Source organism: Rhyacophila brunnea, unplaced genomic scaffold, assembly GCF_057557595.1.
Source record: "Rhyacophila brunnea isolate RB1 unplaced genomic scaffold, BYU_Rbru_1.0 scaffold_5, whole genome shotgun sequence".
NCBI classification, from domain to species: Eukaryota; Metazoa; Arthropoda; class Insecta; order Trichoptera; family Rhyacophilidae; genus Rhyacophila; species Rhyacophila brunnea.
The window spans coordinates 47271859-47293476 of record NW_028233170.1 but is presented as its reverse complement, the minus strand read 5'-3'; the positions used below and the strand labels follow the sequence as shown (position 1 = coordinate 47293476).

Below are 21618 nucleotides of genomic sequence, written 5' to 3'. Positions count from 1 at the left end.
CTGTAATGGCTCTGATTCCGATCAATGACATGCCTTTTGATTGGCACACGATATTCAACATTTAGCTTACTCATGGCGAAAACGCTTAGCACAGATTCCATTGTTTTATATTGGTTTTAGGTTAATTTTACGTAAACTAAATGTATATTACCAGGGCCCAATTGATTTAGACGAAGATGACGTATACTTCGCATACTCTTGGCAATTTCAGTTAATGGTTGCTTAACTGAGTGATCATATTGAAAACCTATGAAGAAAAATGATCGAAAATATTGAACGATGTTTCAAATAAAATGCAAGCAGTGCAGTGCGTTTATATGATGTTACACCAGTCGCCACTGGTATTATAGTTAATTTGTAATACGTTGTATTAATCTACAAGAGGATGAATAGGTCATCTTGCAATGTGTCAAATTGGTTTTATCTATGAATCAACGGGTGGCAGTTTCATAATTACTTGGCTAAATTCAAATTAACTATTCAGGTTAACGTGAGCGTGGCACACTGGACACGTCTGTCTGAGAACAATTTCCGGTTGAGCAACGGTGTGTTGACATTGCTGGCAGGACCACACGGAATGGGGATCGTGGATGGAATTCCCACTCACTGCGCAGCCGGAAAACTTTGCATCGCATCCTGTACAAGACGTTGCCCTGAAACAGACATTAAATTAACTTACAACTTAAAAGTTAAATAAAGAGTCATGGTACCATAGAATTAACGCTTGACTTATGAACTTTAGTAAAAAATTTAATAAGCGTACATGTATACTCCAACAAGAAGATTTAGGCAAAAGCCGGAAGGCACTGTTGTCGACTAAACGGGAGGAGCTTGTTAGTTTATAATGGAATTGCGGTTAAAAATGGGGAGGAGCTTGTTAGTTCACAGTTATAACACGTAGCCAAGAAGATGTTCGAGTATAATTATGTAGATTGCTAACGTAATATAGTTTTTTCCATCTATGTAAAATGAAATTTATTGCTTGTCAAAATACATATTATCTATATGCCAGAGTTAAGTCCATATTGACAACTTTACAGGAGAGCCGAAATAGTGATTTTTCACACATTAAACATCTGGAGTCTTTCAGTCATGAATTAAATTATGTACATACTCACACTTTTTTGTAATACATATATTTTTTGTTTTGGTTTATTTCTATTTTACAACGTTTTTCTTAGCTTGTATTCTTATTTTTCCGGTGGTTCTTTGTCCGGTACAAATCTTGCAATCGATTTTTAACTAACTTCCCGACTAGCTAGACATTTGAAACTTTTAGAATGTATCAGATAACGATGCCAATGCATTTTTTTAATACTTTTAGCCATCTTTAAGTAGAATTGAATTCATTTTCAGTTAATTCTGTCTTGTATGAAAAGTTATTTCGACACCATTATTGGTTGCTAGGGGGTCTGGGATCCTAGCAACTAAATTATTAATATATATATGCGTTACTATGGAAATCAATATGACATGTCAAGTACAAATTTTTTTGATCGTTTAAGCTAGTCAAGTCAAGTTTATATGGTTCAACAGAAAATTTAAAAACGTATATAAAAAGTTCTTTTTATCTTGTAATTATTTAAAATATTTTTTTAGCTTTTAGTTTTTTTAAAACCCAAAACAGGGTTTTTAAAGTTTACCTTTAGACATGTTAATTTTTGTTTTATTATTAATCGTGAGGTTACTGCCAAAAGTTGGTAAGTTTTGAAATAATGTTATGGAGATTGCAATTTGAAAGTTTTCCAAGCCTATAAAAAAATCAAGTATAATGCTAAATTCTTTATGCTTTTCTATATTTTGGATGGCCTTGATTTTTTTTTCTAGCCTACATATTTATATATCGTCAGCTTACTATGCAAACCTTCTATTTTTTGTAAATGTTCAGGAGAGAGTTAAAACGTATTAATATATTTTCTTTTATAAATAAAAAAGTTTTTTCTACGATATTATTTAAAGTTCACTCTTTTTTTATGTCATAAATTTAATCGTTTGGAGTAGGTCATGCAACGTTTCAAGGCGGTCACAATCCTCAGTCATAAAGGAACAACCGAGAAGAGACTGTTTTCCGTAGAAAATAAATTATTTATAATAATAGCTAAAAATTCAATTGTAAATAATATTAAAATAAAACTTTCTTTTGTGTAATGTGCTCACTGACTAGAATAAATCAAGAGATGTCCCTATATGAATAATAGCATAAAAGCAAATAACTCACCACACACACACATAGTAAAAAAAATCAATAAGTAGGTGATTAGTTATGAAACCGAAATAGAATAATCAGACATTTTAAAACGTCTTATAGGTAGGTACCTATCATACATAATACGATAATCTTATTACAGTAAAAAGTTACGTAATAATATTATTTATTTGATTCTGAAGCCAAAAGAAGTATGAAAGTTGAAACCTCCCCACAAAGCAAAACGAGTCTAAAATAATTGCTGACTACAGGCAACTAATTTTTCTACTAATCTTGCACTTTAGACTCCTATTCTACGGGTAAATGCTATTCACTTACCAATCAGAAACCATTGTGTTGCACGTGGCGCATTCGGCTCTATTTACTTGGGGGTCTTTGGGTGGATGCTTGCTGAATATTTCCACAGCTAAATCCGCATACAACTCACCATCCTTTGAATGAAAAAATACATGTATAATAGTAACACAAAAATATACAAGCAGGCATGTAAATACATCAAAATTATCTTAACCCACAAAGCTTGAAGAATAAAACGACAATATCAAAGAGAACGCAATGTGTATTATTTTATTTGTCATTCGTTTTCTTATAAACAATTAATTTGCATATCTCAGTATTACCGCAAAAAATCTATGTGCTAGTCACCCGATTTCGGCTACCCAAAGTTAGAGCACTTTTGAAACCGTCCGTGTTGTACTGAATAAATACTGTTAAAACTGAATGTAGTTAAAAACCCATTTACAAGATAGATCCCCTAAGTTAAACTTTTAAATTTAATTTGATGTCTGCATCTGACCTGCAGTCATTTAAAGTTTCTACAAAAAGACCATTTTGTCACTATCTTGTATAGATTTTAGTGTAAAAAATAAGGAAGAACTCACAGGTAAAGCTTCTAGTTGAACAAACGCCTGCGAGCAAGTGGCGAAGGCTCTGGCATTAGCTGCGGCAAGGGCGAGGGCGGCCGCAGCAGCCGGGCCTGGAGGAGGGGAGGGGCAGCGCTGGGTGAGACGGGACGCCGCTCGCAACCCGCCACTCCAACTGCTCGCGTTTGCACCTTTCCCACCTTCACCGCCTCCTGACCCCAGGCGTTGGGCCAGTGACAACCAATGCCACGATCCGGCTTTTCGCCAACATAATGCTGCACCATTAGTGTCTGAAATAATCGAACACACACTAGTAACAATTATCACCACCAAATAAATTGTCCGGTATTTAAAATTGGAACTAAACTTCTTCATTACAGTATAAAAATACTGATGATACGCCAAATGTTAGTGTGTAGTGCCCTCACCCAGCGGACAACCTATACCGATAGATCTACAACAGCAAAATATAATTTTAATAAAGTGTTTCAGACAATCTGTTCTAGAACCGACAACTAAAGAAGGCCAATTAAAAAAGCTATTTTTTCAATCAAGGCAAAAAATGAAATCTCATTTAAAATGCATGTCACCCGGTCAATTCTTGGGTCTTACTCTGGTTCAAAGACACATCGAAAAATTACATGTGAATTTTGCCACGCAGGATTTGAATCTTTGCATGTTCGAACCTTCAAAATCATCTCTCCACCATCATGGGTGTCAAAAGTTATATGCTAATATTCAATACTAGAATGAATGACGGATACAAAAATAACAACATATAAGTACAACATAAATTTCGTTAATTTCTTTTATATCAATCTATGTATGTATGTAACCCAGGTCATTACATGTTTAAAGATTACAAATAATTATGCATATTATAAACATTACCTCCCGCATTTTGGTACAATAGCCCAGCAAGAACGTATAGTTTTTTCATTTTGAGAGGAGAGCACCTATTTGCCGTATCGGACTCTGCCAACTGTAATTTATAAAGAAAATTCGTATTGTGTTACATCAACGTTAATTTTGTCTAAAGTATTAAAATAATATAATAATTATATATTGTTATATCAACCTTTAAGACTGTGGCTGCAGATTGCGAAAATCTCCCGGCGTCTTTCAATTGTAAGGCACCTACTAAAGTTGGCTTTTGACTAACAACAGTGTCAGATTCATTCGATAAGACAAATTTTGTTTCCTGAAATGAGAATTGTTGATGTACAACTTTAATTATTGTGAGATAGGAGGAGATCTATGCCTTCAATGGATCCCATCGCACATGGGCATTGAGGGAAATGAAAGGGCAGATGATCTGGCAAAGGAAGCCGGCCATTCAGGGGTACCACATCAGTGGATACCAGAAAACCTGGACTGGAATGAGGCTATAAAAAAAATGTGCCATAGTATGTGGATAGATTTTCACCATAGGGCATCATTAGAAAAGGGGAAATGGAGTAAGTCAATTCTACCATCACCACGAGAGGTGCCCTGGTTTGTAGAGTCTTCTTTGACGAGGAATGAGCTTAAGTTAATACTGAGGCTAAGAACAGGGCACACCATGGGCAAAAGATTTGATGTCCTCATGGGAAGAAGCGAATCGCAGCTCTGCGATGAATGTCATGTTTTAGAGGACATTGTACATATAGCACTGCAATGCCCCAAATATGAAATTCACAGAGTACAGCTGCGAATTGCAGATATCTATGAGAATGTCGACGAATTGAAGGGTGTCCTGGCGGTGGGTAAGACGGAAGAGCTAGGCAAAATTGTAAAGTTATTTAACAGAATAGGAGTGAGGACCTGATCGACGGATCCCCTTCTAGAAGAGAAGAGGCGATATGACAGCGAGTCGCAGTCAAAGCCTCGGTAAAATCACAAAAAAAAAAAAAAATTATTGTGAGATAAATATTGTAAACTTGTTAAAACTGTAAACTAACAATCCCCTCCAGTGCAGCTAATCGCACTTCCGTTTTCAAATGAGGAACGCCCCCAAATGTATCATTTCATTTTACGCTCCTGTAGTGTATGGATCTATCAATTTATGTAATTTGAAGCTTTTTATAATAAAAAATATGTCTAAAATTGTCAGAAGTGATATTAGAATTATTATTAGTAAACTTTTGGTTTATTACAAAAAAGAAAAGGAGTCGCGTCTAAAAAGAGAGCCAAGATATTATTTAAACACGCCTGCCATGCGTGCACTGCCGCCATGACAGGTACGTCACTGAGAAGTCTTCTATATGCGAATACAGCGACTTCCTGTTATTGCCGATTTCTTGTTATCGGACTATAATTGAAAACATGATATATGGAATAAATGATTATCAAACCTTTTGAATAAGATGTTGTTTTCTAGGACTGGATATTGATAATTTTGCTAATGCTTCAGTGTCTTCCAGAGCTATATGACATTTTATCAGACCATCCTGGTTATTTGATAAAGTGTAATATTCTCTAGCGTTGGCCCTGAAATATTATATAAAAAAACATACATCTTTAGATCCGTAATAGAATACCTAGTAGAAATGTATCAATCACAAGAAGATATATGAATAAATATACAAACTGACCAATTCTGTCTGTCATGATAATAATGCCCAATATTATTGTACGCCTCTTTGAGCTGAGCTTCTGTCGTATTAGTGGACATTTTTAAGAGTTCTACGACTCTAAACCAATGACCTAACTTTTGACGAAGTAATATCGCCAAATCCCTGGAAAAAAACATACTTTCAATGAATTCACTCACTTAGCAATAGTTTATCAATGATAAAAAAAAAACAAAAACACACCAGTAAACTCGATGTAATAAGTCTTTTTTTCGTATTGTCACATTATTTTTTATTACTGATAAATACTGGCGTATATTTGAGTTCTCTGGATGATCATGTATTTTGTCGAATTCTAAAGTTCATCGGGGTATTTGGAACAATACTCTTGCAGAGTTAGGTGAAAAGAGCGTGACAGGGAGATAGTTTAGTGAACAGTGCGCCCACGCACAAAATATAATGCAAACTAACAGCACAGAACCCATTCGGTGTGGCCTCTAACAACGATATCGCGACTAAACAGGAGTGGATCGTCTAATCATGTGTGCTTTGAGTATGCCACATAAAGCCCCCCATCAGAGTTAAGAAAATTCCACACCCTTATGATACTGTCTTAACATTAGGGAGGATGTTGAGTTATGAACTCGATTTAAACTGTTTACAGTTCAATATGAATTTATGAGTCGAATAAACCAATGTTAACCTTCTGTCTTCTTTTAAATATATCTTTTCCGCTTCGTCGAACTGTTTGAAACAAGCTAGGACTTCAGCGGATCGGAGAGCTGTCCCTCGCAGCGCAGACAATCGTTTGACTAGCTGGATTCCCGAATAATCTTGGCAACGGACATACGCTGTCTCGGCTGCCTGCAGATCTAATTTTTTTAAAGCCTCCTCAGCGAGTAATCTCCTGCAATAAACATGATCAAAATGTTAAGGTTATCTTAGGGTTACATCTCGAAAGGTTGGAGGGAGTTTGCAGACATAGGGAAGTGGAGATGACCATGAGCCGCATTGGTTTGTAATGGCGGGCAATAAAAATTTTCATGATTGACAATAGGACCCATTGATATCATATTTCATTATAAGTTATATAATTATAATTACCATAGTTTGGGATGAGGATTATCATTGATGAAAGCTTCGGCCTCCTTTAGTCCGACTTTGTCCAATAGTTGCCGAGTATCTCGAAGCGATTTCACTTCCATTCGAATCAAATGCTCTGCTTCACCGCGTTCTCCTAACTCTGATAGCTTAGCGCAGATTATTTCCAATTCCTATCAATCCAAAATATTATTTCAGTTCAATACAGTGACACACTATGTTCTAATCAGTAAGGCAAATTTATTAATTTCCTAATTTTCAGGGGCCGCACAGGGTACAAGGGTTGTGGATAATGATAAATTCTCTTGCGACTCTTGGATATATAATTTTAAATTACATATTGTGTTTAGTCACTAGCTTAGGCCGCGTTGACACGGTCCAAGTACTATCCAAGTTGACTTGGACCGAGCGCACTCGTATGAGACATCTTCATACTAATTATTCCTATCCAAGCTAGCTTGGATGAGTAGGACGCGGTCCAAGTAGCTTGGATATGAGTAATTTGTATGAAGATCTCCCGTGCGAGTGCGCTTGGATGGCGCTCGGTTCAAGTCGAGTGCTTAAAGTCAGACAACGTTGTCTACAAAACAGTGTTTGTTTTTTTTTTTGAGATAACGTTATTTTACATTTACGGCTACATGATAGTCAAACAACGTTATGTCAATCTTTTCTAATTTCTTATTAAATCGTCAGTAAAGTTTAACGCTAACTACATAAGTTACCCTTGTTTTCATATTTTTTTAAAACTATCCCTATAAATGTTAACATCATCATAAGCAAGATAAATGTACAATACACAATAAATTATAAAATATTAACATTAGGTTCTAAATAAACATTTCCCTTGTTGAGTTACAAGAATCTAAAATAACGATTTTTGGCTCTCCTGTAAAGTTGCACTTTTGTAGATAGTGTTGTTTGACACTAAACCCTCGAAGTGTACTTTGACCATGTCAACGCGGCTTTAGTGCACAGACATAGAAAACATGCATCTTGTTTCTAATGGTATTGGCCAATTGAAATTTGTGTACGAGTCAGAGTATGGACCTAATGGGTTGAGCAAGTGGCTGACATCTATTACTCGTAAAAACAAATCTGTTAATACAAACCTCCACTCTGTGGAGGCCCATAATGATCTTATTAGGATCGGACATGGTCGAATCGAAGCACATCAGTTTTGTTTTTTTACGTGCTAATACTAATCATACTTTCAGTGTCTTCAAATGAACGCCATCAGTGGAATGGAAGTGAAAATTACTGTTTATTATTTATAAATTGATGCAAATTCATTGTAATAAACAGAATGTACGTTGACATTGGTGTAACTATTCATCCATAGTAATATCATAATTATTATTATACTAGTATGTATGACTCACCTATAAACTATGACCCCATAATCTACCTACTCCCAAAAGTCACTCTTCGCCACTGTTACAAGGTACATAATAATTATTGTAATCATCCACAAAAAACCTTAATATTATTATCCACTGATCATTCATCCATAGAGGCTTGTGAGGTAAAGGTATTAAAGTGGACAAACAATGCTACAGTTTTTAATTGTCTATACTTACTTGAAATTGGCAAAGATATCCTTCCGCAGTTAAAGGTTCCTCCGGTTCTGTTCCTTTCAAGATATACAGTCTCGCCTTCTCCATGACCGCGATTAACTGTGGATTGTCTGTAGCCCACAGCGCCCCCCAAACGTCTTTACGAAGGGCTGCTCTGGGTGGGGTAACATCTTCACTCATGTCAATCAAGAATAAACCACCGGCCGTATCTATTACGCTGAATTTACTGAAAAAGATAATAATATTATAACATATTGGAATGGAATAAAATATTTCGCAGTAAAAATTTCAATCAGCGGCTGCTATGTGGACATCTTCAAAATTAAAAATAAATACTAAAAATTAGCTACTACCTTGAATTGGAGTTGATCGCCAGCTTGTGTGGTTTATTAGGGACTTTATAAGTCGATTTACTGCTTAAATCCGGCATAGAGTAGGTCAAAATGTCTCCAGATTCTCGGCCAATGAGTAGGATGCTATCAGAGCAAGCGATGCAAGATATGGAATCCTGCGATGTCTGAAATTCACCCAAACATGGTGTCCCGTCCGAATAGAAGATTTGTTCTTTCGATGCTAGAGGAAAAAACATAAAAAGATGAGGAATGGTACTTTTAATTTAGAATTAAGTAGGTACATGATTGCCAGTACACACAATGTGTCTTAGGTATGTATTACATATTTTTATATTTATTTGTTCACGGTTTAATGGTCCACGACAGTCATAAATATAATCTTTGCCATACGCCCGAAAAACAAAATAAGATTAAAATGTTAATAAAAAATAATTAATTATTGTTATGGAGGGGTGTATGTCTGGGGATTTGTTTTAACTTTAATTTTATTAAAACCACAGATTCGGTCAATTGAAAATTAGGTATATTTTCCTTTTCACACAATCTGTAGGACATAGAAGTAACAAAAACATAGGTGAAAGTTTATCTAATACATACTATGTTACATAAACTTTAGGATGACATTTATTTACTTACTGATTAAGGGTTACATGTAAATTATACGAATTACATTTTGCTGTATCACAGTTTACTGTGAGCTGTCATACTGGAAGGAGATGGCTCTAAAGCAGTATGATAAAGAATTAAGCGTTGTTTGTGAAGCATTGCAAACAGCAATGATCCAATTTTATTAGATTCAATAAGAACAAACATTGATTTGATATTGAGTACTATCAAAACGCTGTCATTATTATCTGATAATGAATCACTCAGAATTCTATATAAATATAATATACAATATGATTGTATGTATTTCTTATTTACTAAATTAACTATTTTCTTCTGTCTTCCCTTATATTCTGGTGGTTTTAATTATGTATTTTTAAGTGTAGATATTATTTAGGCATAATTTGATCTCTATACTATACGGCCATCTATTTCTGATACAATATCTAACGGTGAACTGTGATGCGGCCAACAGTATAATATGTACAAATTTCCGTAGATCAATATTAATTAAGGATTTTGAACCCTCGGCATGAAATGTGTTTCAGTTTGAGACTCATCTCTGCAACGATTTCTGGGGCTTGTCGACGATTAACTCTCTGAATATTTCTCTTTAAACAACGCGAGTGGTAACATAACGGTATTTTTTTTTCCTGTCATATCGAAATTCGTAATTGCTTAAATCTATTATGTTATAAAGTATGTTTTGAGATACGTGTTATTGGAATATGTGCGTATTCAAATTCTGAATTCATTACATCAAACAACTCAAAACTGACAAAAATTGAAATACGTGTTTGTAGAAAATTAACGACGAATTAAATATTTTTCTACCTAATTCTTTCGATTACAGGATTATTGAATAAGGAATTTAGGCATTTATAATGTTAATTGGTATCAGTATTTTAATGACTTATTGACAGAAATGCAATTTTAAATTTGTTGATAACACGGCGAGCTATTTTCAAGCATTTTACAAATCCAGTAAGTAAATAACCAAATCGGGACATCAGTGGAGTAGATCACTATTTTCTTATTTACAGAAAATGCATCCAAATAATTATCAATTCAACCATAACATTCTGGAATTGATATCAAATATAATACTAACTTATAGTAGTTAAATATCTTTAGTATAGTTCTTGGTCTTACATCCGTTTGAGGGTGTGCAAAATCTCCATAGCATAAAGCAATCCTTGGAAGCAGCCACGACAAACCCGTCGCTATTCATACAGGCATACATGATCTCCATGGGTGTCACCTTGGCTGTAAGGAAATCGATTTATCGTTGATATATTGTTATTATACATTAATTTAAATATTTTAATGTAGTAGATTTTTTTACACACCATCGCATTGGACGCCTTGCTGGTTGCAGACAAACAGTGAATGAGGCGTGGCAACGACGCAGAAGTCATCAATCCCGCACATGTCCACCACATTCGGTATGTGATTCAACCATGACTAAATTAATAAAAAATACAGTTCAAACGTACAATTTTAAATACATCAACCTAGCGGGTGAAGGGTTTTATATATTCTTTAATCTTTAATGCGCATAATGTAAAATAAGAAATATTTTTTAATTATCAAATGGCGGGTAGAAAAAGGAAAACCAATTTCATTTTCACATTAATCACGAACATTAAATTATGACCATCATCTTTGTGTCTACAACCCAGGACTGTATCTAGCGTCTTCAAGTAATAGATTTCATGCTTGACAGTACTCCAGTGCCAAGCCATCTTGGATACAAATACGCCCGATATTGGTAATAATACAATCAGTCCATTGAAGCCGCAGTTACCTTACTTCTTTTCGCTTTTTAATAATTTGCTTTTGCGCAGCTCGCAGTTTTCCACACGCTGCACATGTCCTGCTCACCAAAGTCATCTAATCAAGATATTATGTAACATGCTCTCATTCTTGCAAAAAATCTGATAGTAATAATCTGAAAATACTGGTAAATACAGGAGAAGGACTATACCCAGATTAGTCGTAGAACTTAAAAATTAGATACTGGTAGATGTAAATATTAAACAAACCTGATTTGTGGACGTATCCCAAAAAGTCACAGTGTGCTGCGACGATGCAAAGGCTAGAGTGTTGCCGTAGTAGGCTTTCTTATAATCCGGCTTAACATTAGCAAAATAAATGAACGAATCAACTGCTATAGCGACTCGAAGTGATCTTCCTTCCCAGACGCATGCTTTCATTCCCCCTGTGGGGACACGCAATGTCCGCAAATGCTGAAAATCAAATACATTTGTATAAATTCAATACCATCTACAATAATTTTGCCATCGAAAAAATCTTGGACTGGGATTTGATCCGACGTATATTTGTACTTAATCAATTAAGTTATTGACTCAAGTACATTGTACTTACTATCAATGCCCAAATTTCCTAAAAACTATGCTTTATTTTATGTTAGTTTGGATAGGTGTTGGATTCAAATGACATCAGTTTTCTTCACATTGATTTTCAGGTCAATGTGAGCCAAATTAGTAGTGTCTATCAACCGTCACTCGAAAGCTCCCGATAGAGTTGACATACAGTTGGCAATAAATTTGTCAAATGACAGCTTAAAGGGAATAAAACTAGATGGTACATATTCATAATGTATTATCCCAAGGAATAACTGTTGTGCTACAGCACTAGCTTGTTAAGATTTCTCCATGATTAATGTTGCCATATTGTGATTTAGTGCAGTATAAATAGTATTCTTTTACAAACACCAATTATATATTGCCATATTGGAGGTTTCAATCACCTAGTTTAGAGTTAACAAAATAATAAAACAGGTAAACCACTACATAAGTGGATAATAATAAGATGTCTATGGACTATTGTATATCCCTAAATCAGAACCTCCAGAGACAATAATTGATTCTATTTAAAATATGAACATTTCAGTACTTCTCCGAAAGGTGTGAAAAATTGGACGGCATTTGTATCATCAAGTCCTGTGCCGGCCACGGCTACGACAGTACCGTTATGGTTCCAGTGACAGCTTACGGCTTGTAGTCCACTGTCGATTAGCACAGCACCTGTTTCAAAATTATACGAGTGAGAGGAGCAACATTTAATCTTGGCACTCGTATGATTTCGGTAACAGGCGATAAGATACATTAAAATGTTGGTGTAGTATGCAAATGGTAAGTAGAACTGACTAAGACAAACTGATTTGAGTCATACTCATGCTCCGCTCACTTGCCAAAGCCGAAAATTGTTGAATACTCGCCTGTTTCCGAATATATACCTGGATTCCAAGACGAAATGTTGCTCATCTACCAATCTACCACAATATGATTATTATTACAACTTACTAACAAAAGATTAAACAGTAGGTACAAATTAAGAAAGATAATCTTAGAAGATACCATCATCATTGTGTCCTTTCATGAGTTGTATGTGACCGCTTTGATAGCAAATGGCAAGAGCTGGTGTCTCGGGAGATGCTTGATTGGCATACCAATGCATGCCAACCACTTTTGCCGGGATATCAGTGCATTGAACTGGTAGAGCCATCTGCAATAAAAAGACACAAATTACATAGTATGTACTTATATATTTTAGAATCTGTGTTGCAAGATGAAAAAAGTCTTTCCTTCAACACTTTTATTATACACTACAATCGCTGAAAATTCTGATATTTAATATAAAATATTTAAGATACTTACAGCAAAATTTCCTTGATTATCGTAGAGATGTAGCTCACCCGAAGACATGGCGAACAACAGTAAGCTATTATCAGGAGACCACTGGACACCGCTTAGACCAGAGCCTTTGATGTCTTTACCCCAAACCCTGGAGCCGTCCACTGAACCAACAATAACAGCCCCTATAAAAGACCACAATCTCGTAATAACATACAAATTCAGATATTATTGTTTTGTGAAACTAATCGAATGTCTCTTACCGTCTTCATATGCTATGCATATTTTTTGGCCGTCAGAACTCCACGCCATTCCACTGACAGTTGATTTGTTTCTGTTGTTGATCATTTCTTCATACCACGAACCCTGCATTCAGAAAGATGAAACACTAAATCAGTTATGCATTACGTGACAAGCTGACGAAAATCCAAGATTATTTCCAAGCTATTTGATATAAATATTGATATTTAATGACATATTATGAGTGTGTTTAAATCTTAGATTTTTTAACACTTTTCAAAATTATGTACACACAGGGCCGTCCAAAAACAGTTGCCACCCAGATGGCAACCCAAATCCCCACTCCAACAATTTTTTTTTTTTTTCGACCATGTCTGATCCTGATAGGATCATATGGGCTCCACAGAGTGGAGGTTTGTATTGACAGATTTTGTTTTTTACGAGAAATGGATGTCAACCAGTTGCTCAACCTATTAGGTCCATACCCTGACACACACAAATTGAAAAACAATATGTGTACTTGCCAGACCCAGGATTCGAACCTGGGACCCATGGCTTTATAGTCCAACGCTTATGCCGCGCGGCCACCGTGGGCGTTAACTCCAACAATATAAATACATATTTTTAATGGCATTTTAATGAAATCAAAAAAAGTTCAATTAGATAATAATTTTATTGAAATATATTGTGTAGGTACATTAAGTAATACAAATTTTTTTTCGTATGATAACATAAACGAAAATTACTATCTGTAATTTTTTTTACGTAGGTAAAATTTTTTATATTTTTGCAGTAACGTTTTATTCCTATTATGTTAGTATACTGACCCGTTCCATTGAAGCTTAAAGAGAATGCTTTTCGGTATATTTGTACCTATACAACTGTATTACATTAGTCATAGATGGGAGATTATATGTATTTTAATTATATTTTGTATTATTTCTTTGATTTGCCACCCTTGATTCATACAATTGAATGTGATATATATTTTTTAATATTATTATTTATAAAAAAAATCTGGGTAAAAACCCCAACAACCCCATATGGCTTGGCCCTGTACATATTTCAAATAAGCCAAAATAGAATAACTCATTCAATACACGATAATGTGAATGGGCATGTCAAAATCTACAATAAATAATTTTCAAATAGGTATTCACCTTGTAGAGCATCCATACAATAATGACTCCATGCTCATCGCTGGTGGTGAGTTTCTGATGAATTTCATTCCAAGTCGCCACCTGCAGTTGACCAGTGTGACCCTCCAGACTCAGGTTCATGGATAAATTTCCACCACCACCTACAGAAAAAAAAATTACACAGACGACGTATAGATAAATACAAAAAAAATATGTTATCACTAGTCATCATAAACAATATAACATTGTTCACTATTGAATATTGGTCTCCCCTATTGCAATTTATGTTTTATTGTCAAAGGTGGTGAATATATTGAAAGGTCAAATAAGGTCATAAAAAAATAGTGACTTAATATACAGTAATATTAAAATCACATTATTCAAGAGAGCTTCACCCACGATGGCCGCGCAGCTTAAGAGTCGGCCTATGATGCCGTGGGCCTCAGGTTCGAATCCTGGATCTGTCAAGTACACACATTGTTTTTCAATTTGTGTATGACTCAGAGTATGGACCTAATTGGTTGAGCAAGTAGCTGACATCCATTTCTCGTGAAAAAAAATCTGTTAATGCAAACCTTCACTCTGTGGGGGGCCATATGATCCTATTGGGATCGAACATGGTCAGAATGAATTCAAGAGAGCATTCTGGTCTCGAAATCAAACATGTTATAAAACCAGTATCCATGGAGTATTCGGCAATTCATATTGTTTAGACCTGTTATAACCCCGATCTTGTGATCAATTCATTTTAACAAGATCAGCAACAAAAATCATTATGTTCACATTCAGAAACTGATGGGTGTTAATGAAATTTACTATGTTGATGGAATTTCTTACCAGATTCTAGCTTGAGTACTTTGAGCATTCCATCGTCTCCTCCGAGAGCAATATAACCCGCTTGCTGATTCCATGATAGGCAACTGATACCGGCGTGCTTGGGAATCGCAATCTGAAAATTAGAATATCATTTGAAAACTATTAAAATGTAAGTATTTCATCCATATTTCAAATGGGTAAAGGTAAGTACCTACTTGATACTAAAATTGATGGGTAATTAAAATAAACTACATGATTCATACCATTGATTTTTAAATATCCTACACTTTTTAAGGTGCAATATTAAAAAAAAATTCTAAACATAAATATATAGTTATAGCTTCCAACTATAATTAATACCAAATTGTTGGTATGATATCACTAAATCTAATTAATTAAATTTGAATAAAAATCGTAAAACACATTAGCATAGCACAAAAAAGTTTCACTATCAAAAATCTTTTGTGTATTAAATATCACCTAATTTGGAGGATATTATTATGGCGATGGAAAAGATTGATTCTTAAAAAGTGGAATAGTTTACTATGTTTATGACAGTCTCGTAAGTTTCTTTTTTTTATAAAAATACAAAAACAGAAATAAAAAAAAAACTCGCGCGCTGTAGCCATAGTAACGGTAAATACAACAACACCACGAAACAGTAAAAAATACACTTTAAACTAATAAATAAAAGTTCAATGTAGTAGGTTGATATAAATCCTCACATATAATACCTTTTTACTCATATAAATGAACATATTTTATTAAAAACATGAAATTTTTCGCAGCCCCACATAAACAACACCCCCACCTTCAACAAGAAACTTTTTGGTATTGCAATATTATTAAATATTATTTATTTCAAAAACCTTTTTATTAATAAGTATGCATGATAAACTACATTTTTTCAATAAAATTTAGAATATCGTTTAGTATTTATTTAAGAAAAATTATGTGAAAAAACTGATAAGTGGTATCTATAGAATATATTTACAAAGAAAGTTATTATTTTACAAAAAATATTTTTTAAACTCTGTTTTTTTGTTTAAGAGGCAACATATTCCTGACAAATTAGACGTCAAATGTCAAATCACTGTTAAGTGTCAAAAAATTCGTAAAAACACTTCGTGGCTTTATTAAATTCTAACAGAGACGAAAATTACAGGACCTCAAATAAATATAATAAAAATGTCTAATATAAATCGCGAACAGTTCTGGAAAGCCATAAAAATCTGGATAAAAAACTCGCACGTTGTTAATCGACGTTTAAGTGGGGTTATACAGATCTCCAACTTCAAAATCCCTTACTATGCAAACGCTTGCGAAGATCTTATTGGGAAATGTCATACTATGAGCTTTAGTTGTCTTACAAACGCTTCTGAATCTTTTATAATCGATGCCATGACTACCAAATCGCCTTTATTGCCTTTGACCGACGATGAGTTTGATGATGGGCTAAGTTTTCCAGACAGTCACAGCGAGCATACACATATTTATATTTGTCTCCAAAAGTTACTACCAAGAAGTCCTAGCTATAAAGAAACATGTAGAATAGCAATTTTAGATTTCCACAACGACAGAGCAATATTTGTAAATGTATCCGATAATGTTGGCGCAATAAATTTGGCTCCAGACTTCCCATACTATTTTAAGCTAGATGCTGAACAAATTGTTCTGGAAGTCCCCTCAGGTGAGTTTGTAATGAAATCATTGACCGATCCTCACAACAGTTGAATAATGTTTAATTCCACCAATGACGCCTGAAACAGACTTTTCTTGCTCTCGTCACTGGCAAAAAGTGTGCAGTCATTTTATTTGGTATTTAAATGTATGAGAATCACACTGAAATATGACCCTCGTATAACCTTGTTTTTATTGATTGGGTTCTGTCTATATTTGAAAATGGACTTGAATTGAAAAAGAAATAAAGAGACGTGAAGTTATAATATACAATCATGGATTGTATAAATGATAAAAAGAACTTTTTATATATGTTTTCAAATTTTCTGTTGAATTATTATGCTCAATATGCTCAAACTTGTACTTGATATGAAGTAAATAAAAAACAAACAAACAAATATAGAATACTGAAATGTCATTTTGATATCCATAGTAACGCATGTATATAATAATAATTTAGTTGCTAGGACCACCCACTTAGCAACCAATAATAGTGGATTGGATTACGAATTTCTTATGAAATAACTTTTCATACAAAACAGAATTAACTGAAAATGAATTCAATTCTACTTATAGTTGGCTAAAAGTATTAAAAGAATGCATTGGCATCGTGTTCTGATATATTCTAAAAGTTTCAAATGTCTAGCTAGTCGGGAAGTTAGTTAAAAATCGATTGCAAGATTTGTACTGGACAAACAACTACTGGACAAACAAGAATACGAGCTAATGAAAACGTTGTAAAAAATAATCTACTATCTATAAAAATATCTCAAATTATGTATGATTTAATGCCATATCGTCGTTGAAACTAGAAAAATGTGTAACTCCGTTTTAATCGAAAAGTGATTTTGAATGCCATCTTTTTTTTTATTAAGTTACGAAGTCTTAATAAAAAAAAAGCAGCATTCAAACTCACTTTTCGATTAAAACGGAGTTACACATTTTAGTGGCTGTTATTAATATCTGACCTGTCTTGAAAATGATGTAACTTCAAAAAAATTGTAACATTGTTATAATATCATGGATAATTTAACTCTAAAACCATAATGTTTTTTGTCTCTCCTGTAGGTAAAGTATGTACCTAGTTTTTTTGGAGATACACAATTTTCTAGTTTCAACGACGATGTTATTTTAAATATTTACATCTGTATTAATATGGATTAAAGTTTGTCACGTAATCGAAATGCGAATTCAATATTGGTAGGTAGTATTTGTGGGCATTGAGAGGTCTTTGTATTTCTTGCATTTTATGATTTGACTGTCATTAAGTCATAAAGCAAACCTGGCTTCGAATTATTAGTTTATGGCTAGGCATGTTTGCATTTCTATTTTAGTAATATGCTCTGTGGCTATCACTAATGTTCATAATTTACTTGGGGTGACAATTACTCTGTTACTCCAGATATTGCAGTTTGTGTTTTCTTTGAAATGTTATAAGTACAGCCTTTGTATTTTATTGCAGTTGATGAAACGGAATCGTCTTTACAATGGTTGAAAGAGAAGTTACTTCCTCGTATTAAAAAATGGGCTCTTTCAGAATCGTCAAATAATGGTTTTGTAGAAGGTTCATTGAATTTAGTATCCCTTGATAAATACAACAATAAATATCAGGAGTTAAAAATAAAATATGGCCAGGAAATGGTGAAAGTGAGTTTTCATGATATCTATTATTTTATTTGTTTGTTGAATTTCAAAAAATTGATTTAATTGGAATATAAATCCCGCTAATTTATTTCTGTAATGCAAAATAATTTCATGTATGCATTTCCTTTCCAGATATGGCCGGAGAATACAGACCCTTCTAAATTTGTATTTGAGGATGTAGCCATTGCTTCATATCTTCTTCTTCTCTGGGAAGAAGAGAGAATGTCAACTGACAATAAGAACATGCAATCTTTTATCGATTTGGGATGTGGGAATGGATTATTGGTATATATTTTAGCAAGTGAAGGTCATCCTGGAAGAGGAGTCGATGTCCGGAAGAGAGGGATATGGGATCTATATCCAGATTTCGTAAAGCTAGAGGTTATATTTTATTAATAAATTATGGCGCGTTTGGAGTACTTGGCCATTAGATATAATTAACGTGTTATTTTAATGTGGTAATTAAAAGATCAGCAGTGATTGTGTTTGTGTTGACTTTTCATTATTCTTTAGTTTGTTGATTTTGCTAATGTAACAACTTTAACGTCAAAAACACAAGGTCCAATTAAGAAAATTTCTGTTCCTAGGCACGACCTGAAACTCAGACCCCTCGAAAAATAAGAAAATCTCTTTACGGTGACCATATTATTTGTTTAGAAAAATAATGGACATATCGTTTTTTTATATTCCTATTCTGATTTACAAACTTATGACTACCTTCAAAATTCATATTTTAAGAAACGTTTTTGATTATTTTTATTATTTGCCCTCTATATCCTAGGACCTAGGTCAAAATACGGTCCTGGGAAGACATAATATTACAAACAATTCTATGTAAATCTTAATTTTAGGTGGAGCCTGTAACACCATCTGAAAAATGTTTGTATCAAGAAACAGATTGGTTAATTGGAAACCATTCCGATGAATTGACACCCTGGGTTCCAGTTCTAGCTGCAAGAAGTTCCTACAACTCTAGATTCTTTCTTCTTCCGTGTTGTGCATTCGATTTCAATGGCAAGAAATATCAGAGAAAGGATTCGTCTAAAAGTCAATACAATGAATATTTAGAATATGTCAAACTTATTTGTGATACTTGCGGAATAAAGACCCAAACCGATAGATTGAAAATTCCAAGCACCAAAAGAATTTGCTTGGTGGGAACCGATAGACTTTATTCTAAAGATAGTCATGATTTGCACTGCAATGAAATACAAAAATTCATTGATAATAGATGTATGAATAATAATTCTAGCAATATTATAAATAAATTTACTGCTTCTACGATTGATAAAGATAATAAATGGGTGGCCAATTTTATTCCTAGAGAAGGTATAGAAAAAGTACGCAATTGCACTAAAATTGAAAAAACTGTTGTCAACGAAATAGTGTCTATTGTAACTGCAAACCTTCTCAAAGAAAAAAACTATTCAACCGATAAATGGAATTCAGGGGGTTGTATCCCTCTCGGTGATCTTGTTAAATTTGTATCGTCGGAGAAATTGAAATTGTTAAAAAATGAATGTGGAGGCTTACAAACTCTACTCCGGAATAATCATCACATTTTCGAAGTAGTTTCCGGTAAAGTGAAACTTCGGTATCCAAGGACAAAAGCGGAAGTGCTTAAACACTTTTCAAAAATGAAAAATGAGAAGAAAAAGAAGATGAATAATTTATCATTTAATCACCGGCCATGTTGGTTTCATTTAAATCATCCAGATGGCTGCCCTTTAACATTTGAAAATTGTAGTTTTCTTCATACATAATAAAAGTATTTAAAAAGTGTTTAAACTGTTTTTCTAATCCCAATAATTACAATCTCTTCAAATGAAAAAAAAAAATTTGAATTGAATAGCTACTTTAGACGTCTCGCCATTGGTATTATTTTTCACAACACTGCAAATAGGTACTACTAGTTTTAGATATAACTGTGTTGGCAATTAAATTTTGTTTTACAATTAAAATGAAAATGGATTAGCTAATCTTGTAAATGATTCACCAATGCTCTAAAAAATATGTCATTGGCAGACAAAAACGCATTTGAACTTTTTAACAGAATATTAACATATGGCTATGTGATGAAGATTATTTACATTACATTACATTTTACACTACACTTACATTTAATTAACATTATGAGCCATCGACGGTAATATTTCAATTTTCAAAAAATCAAATAGCCACCTCAGTTCCTCAAATCTTGGGATAGAACTGTATCCATCCTCATTTCATTTTAAGTTTGTGCATGTCCAGTGACGTCCCTAGACAAAATGCCGCCCCCAGGCAGTGACAAAATGCTACCACATTTTTTAAATATGTACAGTACTTTTTATCATCCTTTCATGACTCCAATATCTAAGAAATGTGTTGTAGGATACATTACTAACAAGAAATATACCACTAATCTATTTTAAATAGCATCTCTGCTTTAATAAACAATATTGCAAGTCTACGGTTTCAGATAGGTAGATAGGCGGGATAGGTAGGTAGGTAGGTATACATTTAAAAATACACCTGACAACTTCCAAAACTCGCGAATGACATATTTGGATACATTTTAAATTAGGTATGCACGTGTCATTGCTGTTCCCAAAGAACGTGACGTTGAATTTTTTAATGGAAAGATATTTCCGTTATTACCAAGTTTAGGTAGCTATTTCTATATATATACTTAATGATTCTCCTTGATTTGCCGCCCCCAAGCGACGCTCAATCTGCCCACCCTCACGGGACGTCACTGTGCATGTCCACCTTATTTATATAATTAAACTGCCTTTCTGAATATCCAATAAAATGGCCACCACACAGTTCCTCAAATTTTGGGATAGAACTTGCTATATCCATCCTCATTTCATATTGAGACATTGAGTTTGTGCTGTCCATGGTATTTCTAAAATTGAACTGCCTTTCTGACTATCTTGCAGTGCCCTAAGATGCCAAAGCACATACTATGAAAACTTTTGATAAACCTACCTATTAAAAATGAAAAAAATATCCTTACTAGAAGGAAAAAACTTCAATTTAAAAATTGTGAACACAAAAGTTGAACAATAAATTCAATTGTTGATTAATCCTAATCGGATGTAATTGGAATCAAACAAGACCCTGAGTCGACGCACGTCCACTGCAATGCGGTGTGTCTGCAGCCATATCGTCACTATAGGATTTGTTTCCCGAATATCCATTTT

General features: G+C 34.0%; 2 protein-coding genes across 2 annotated transcripts; one reads left to right on the top strand and one right to left on the bottom strand.

Annotated features, from left to right (window-relative positions):
• Positions 1 to 472: 472 nt before the first annotated feature.
• LOC147066496 (WD repeat-containing protein 35-like) lies at positions 473 to 15945 on the bottom strand. Its single transcript, XM_085956209.1, has 21 exons — positions 15844 to 15945; positions 15131 to 15242; positions 14315 to 14454; positions 13178 to 13280; positions 12939 to 13099; positions 12639 to 12786; positions 12175 to 12305; positions 11301 to 11504; positions 10605 to 10719; positions 10408 to 10521; positions 8650 to 8869; positions 8300 to 8522; positions 6726 to 6895; positions 6325 to 6528; positions 5643 to 5786; positions 5403 to 5538; positions 4148 to 4270; positions 3961 to 4051; positions 3088 to 3359; positions 2525 to 2637; positions 473 to 653 (listed from the first exon to the last, which is right to left on the bottom strand). The coding sequence occupies exons 1-21, from the start codon at positions 15865 to 15867 to the stop codon at positions 473 to 475; spliced, it is 3129 nt and encodes a 1042-aa protein (XP_085812335.1). The 5' UTR covers positions 15868 to 15945.
• Positions 15946 to 16182: 237 nt separating this feature from the next.
• LOC147066495 (putative tRNA (uracil-O(2)-)-methyltransferase) lies at positions 16183 to 21402 on the top strand. Its single transcript, XM_085955546.1, has 4 exons — positions 16183 to 16799; positions 18252 to 18436; positions 18566 to 18814; positions 19285 to 21402. The coding sequence occupies exons 1-4, from the start codon at positions 16298 to 16300 to the stop codon at positions 20194 to 20196; spliced, it is 1848 nt and encodes a 615-aa protein (XP_085811672.1). The 5' UTR covers positions 16183 to 16297; the 3' UTR covers positions 20197 to 21402.
• The last annotated feature ends 216 nt before the right edge of the window (positions 21403 to 21618 follow it).

Excerpts from the sequence above, each read along its gene's own strand:
- LOC147066496 (XM_085956209.1), bottom strand. The coding sequence starts at position 15,867 with ATGTTCATTTATATGAGTAAAAAG. Across the intron at positions 4,271-5,402 it reads AACAACATCTTATTCAAAAG|GAAACAAAATTTGTCTTATC; the intron begins GTTTGATAATCA and ends TTCTCATTTCAG. Across the intron at positions 2,638-3,087 it reads TTCAACTAGAAGCTTTACCT|GATGGTGAGTTGTATGCGGA; the intron begins GTGAGTTCTTCC and ends TTTCATTCAAAG.
- LOC147066495 (XM_085955546.1), top strand. The coding sequence starts at position 16,298 with ATGTCTAATATAAATCGCGAACAGTTCTGGAAAGCCATAAAAATCTGG. Across the intron at positions 18,437-18,565 it reads ATGGCCAGGAAATGGTGAAA|ATATGGCCGGAGAATACAGA; the intron begins GTGAGTTTTCAT and ends TTTCCTTTCCAG. Across the intron at positions 18,815-19,284 it reads CAGATTTCGTAAAGCTAGAG|GTGGAGCCTGTAACACCATC; the intron begins GTTATATTTTAT and ends TCTTAATTTTAG.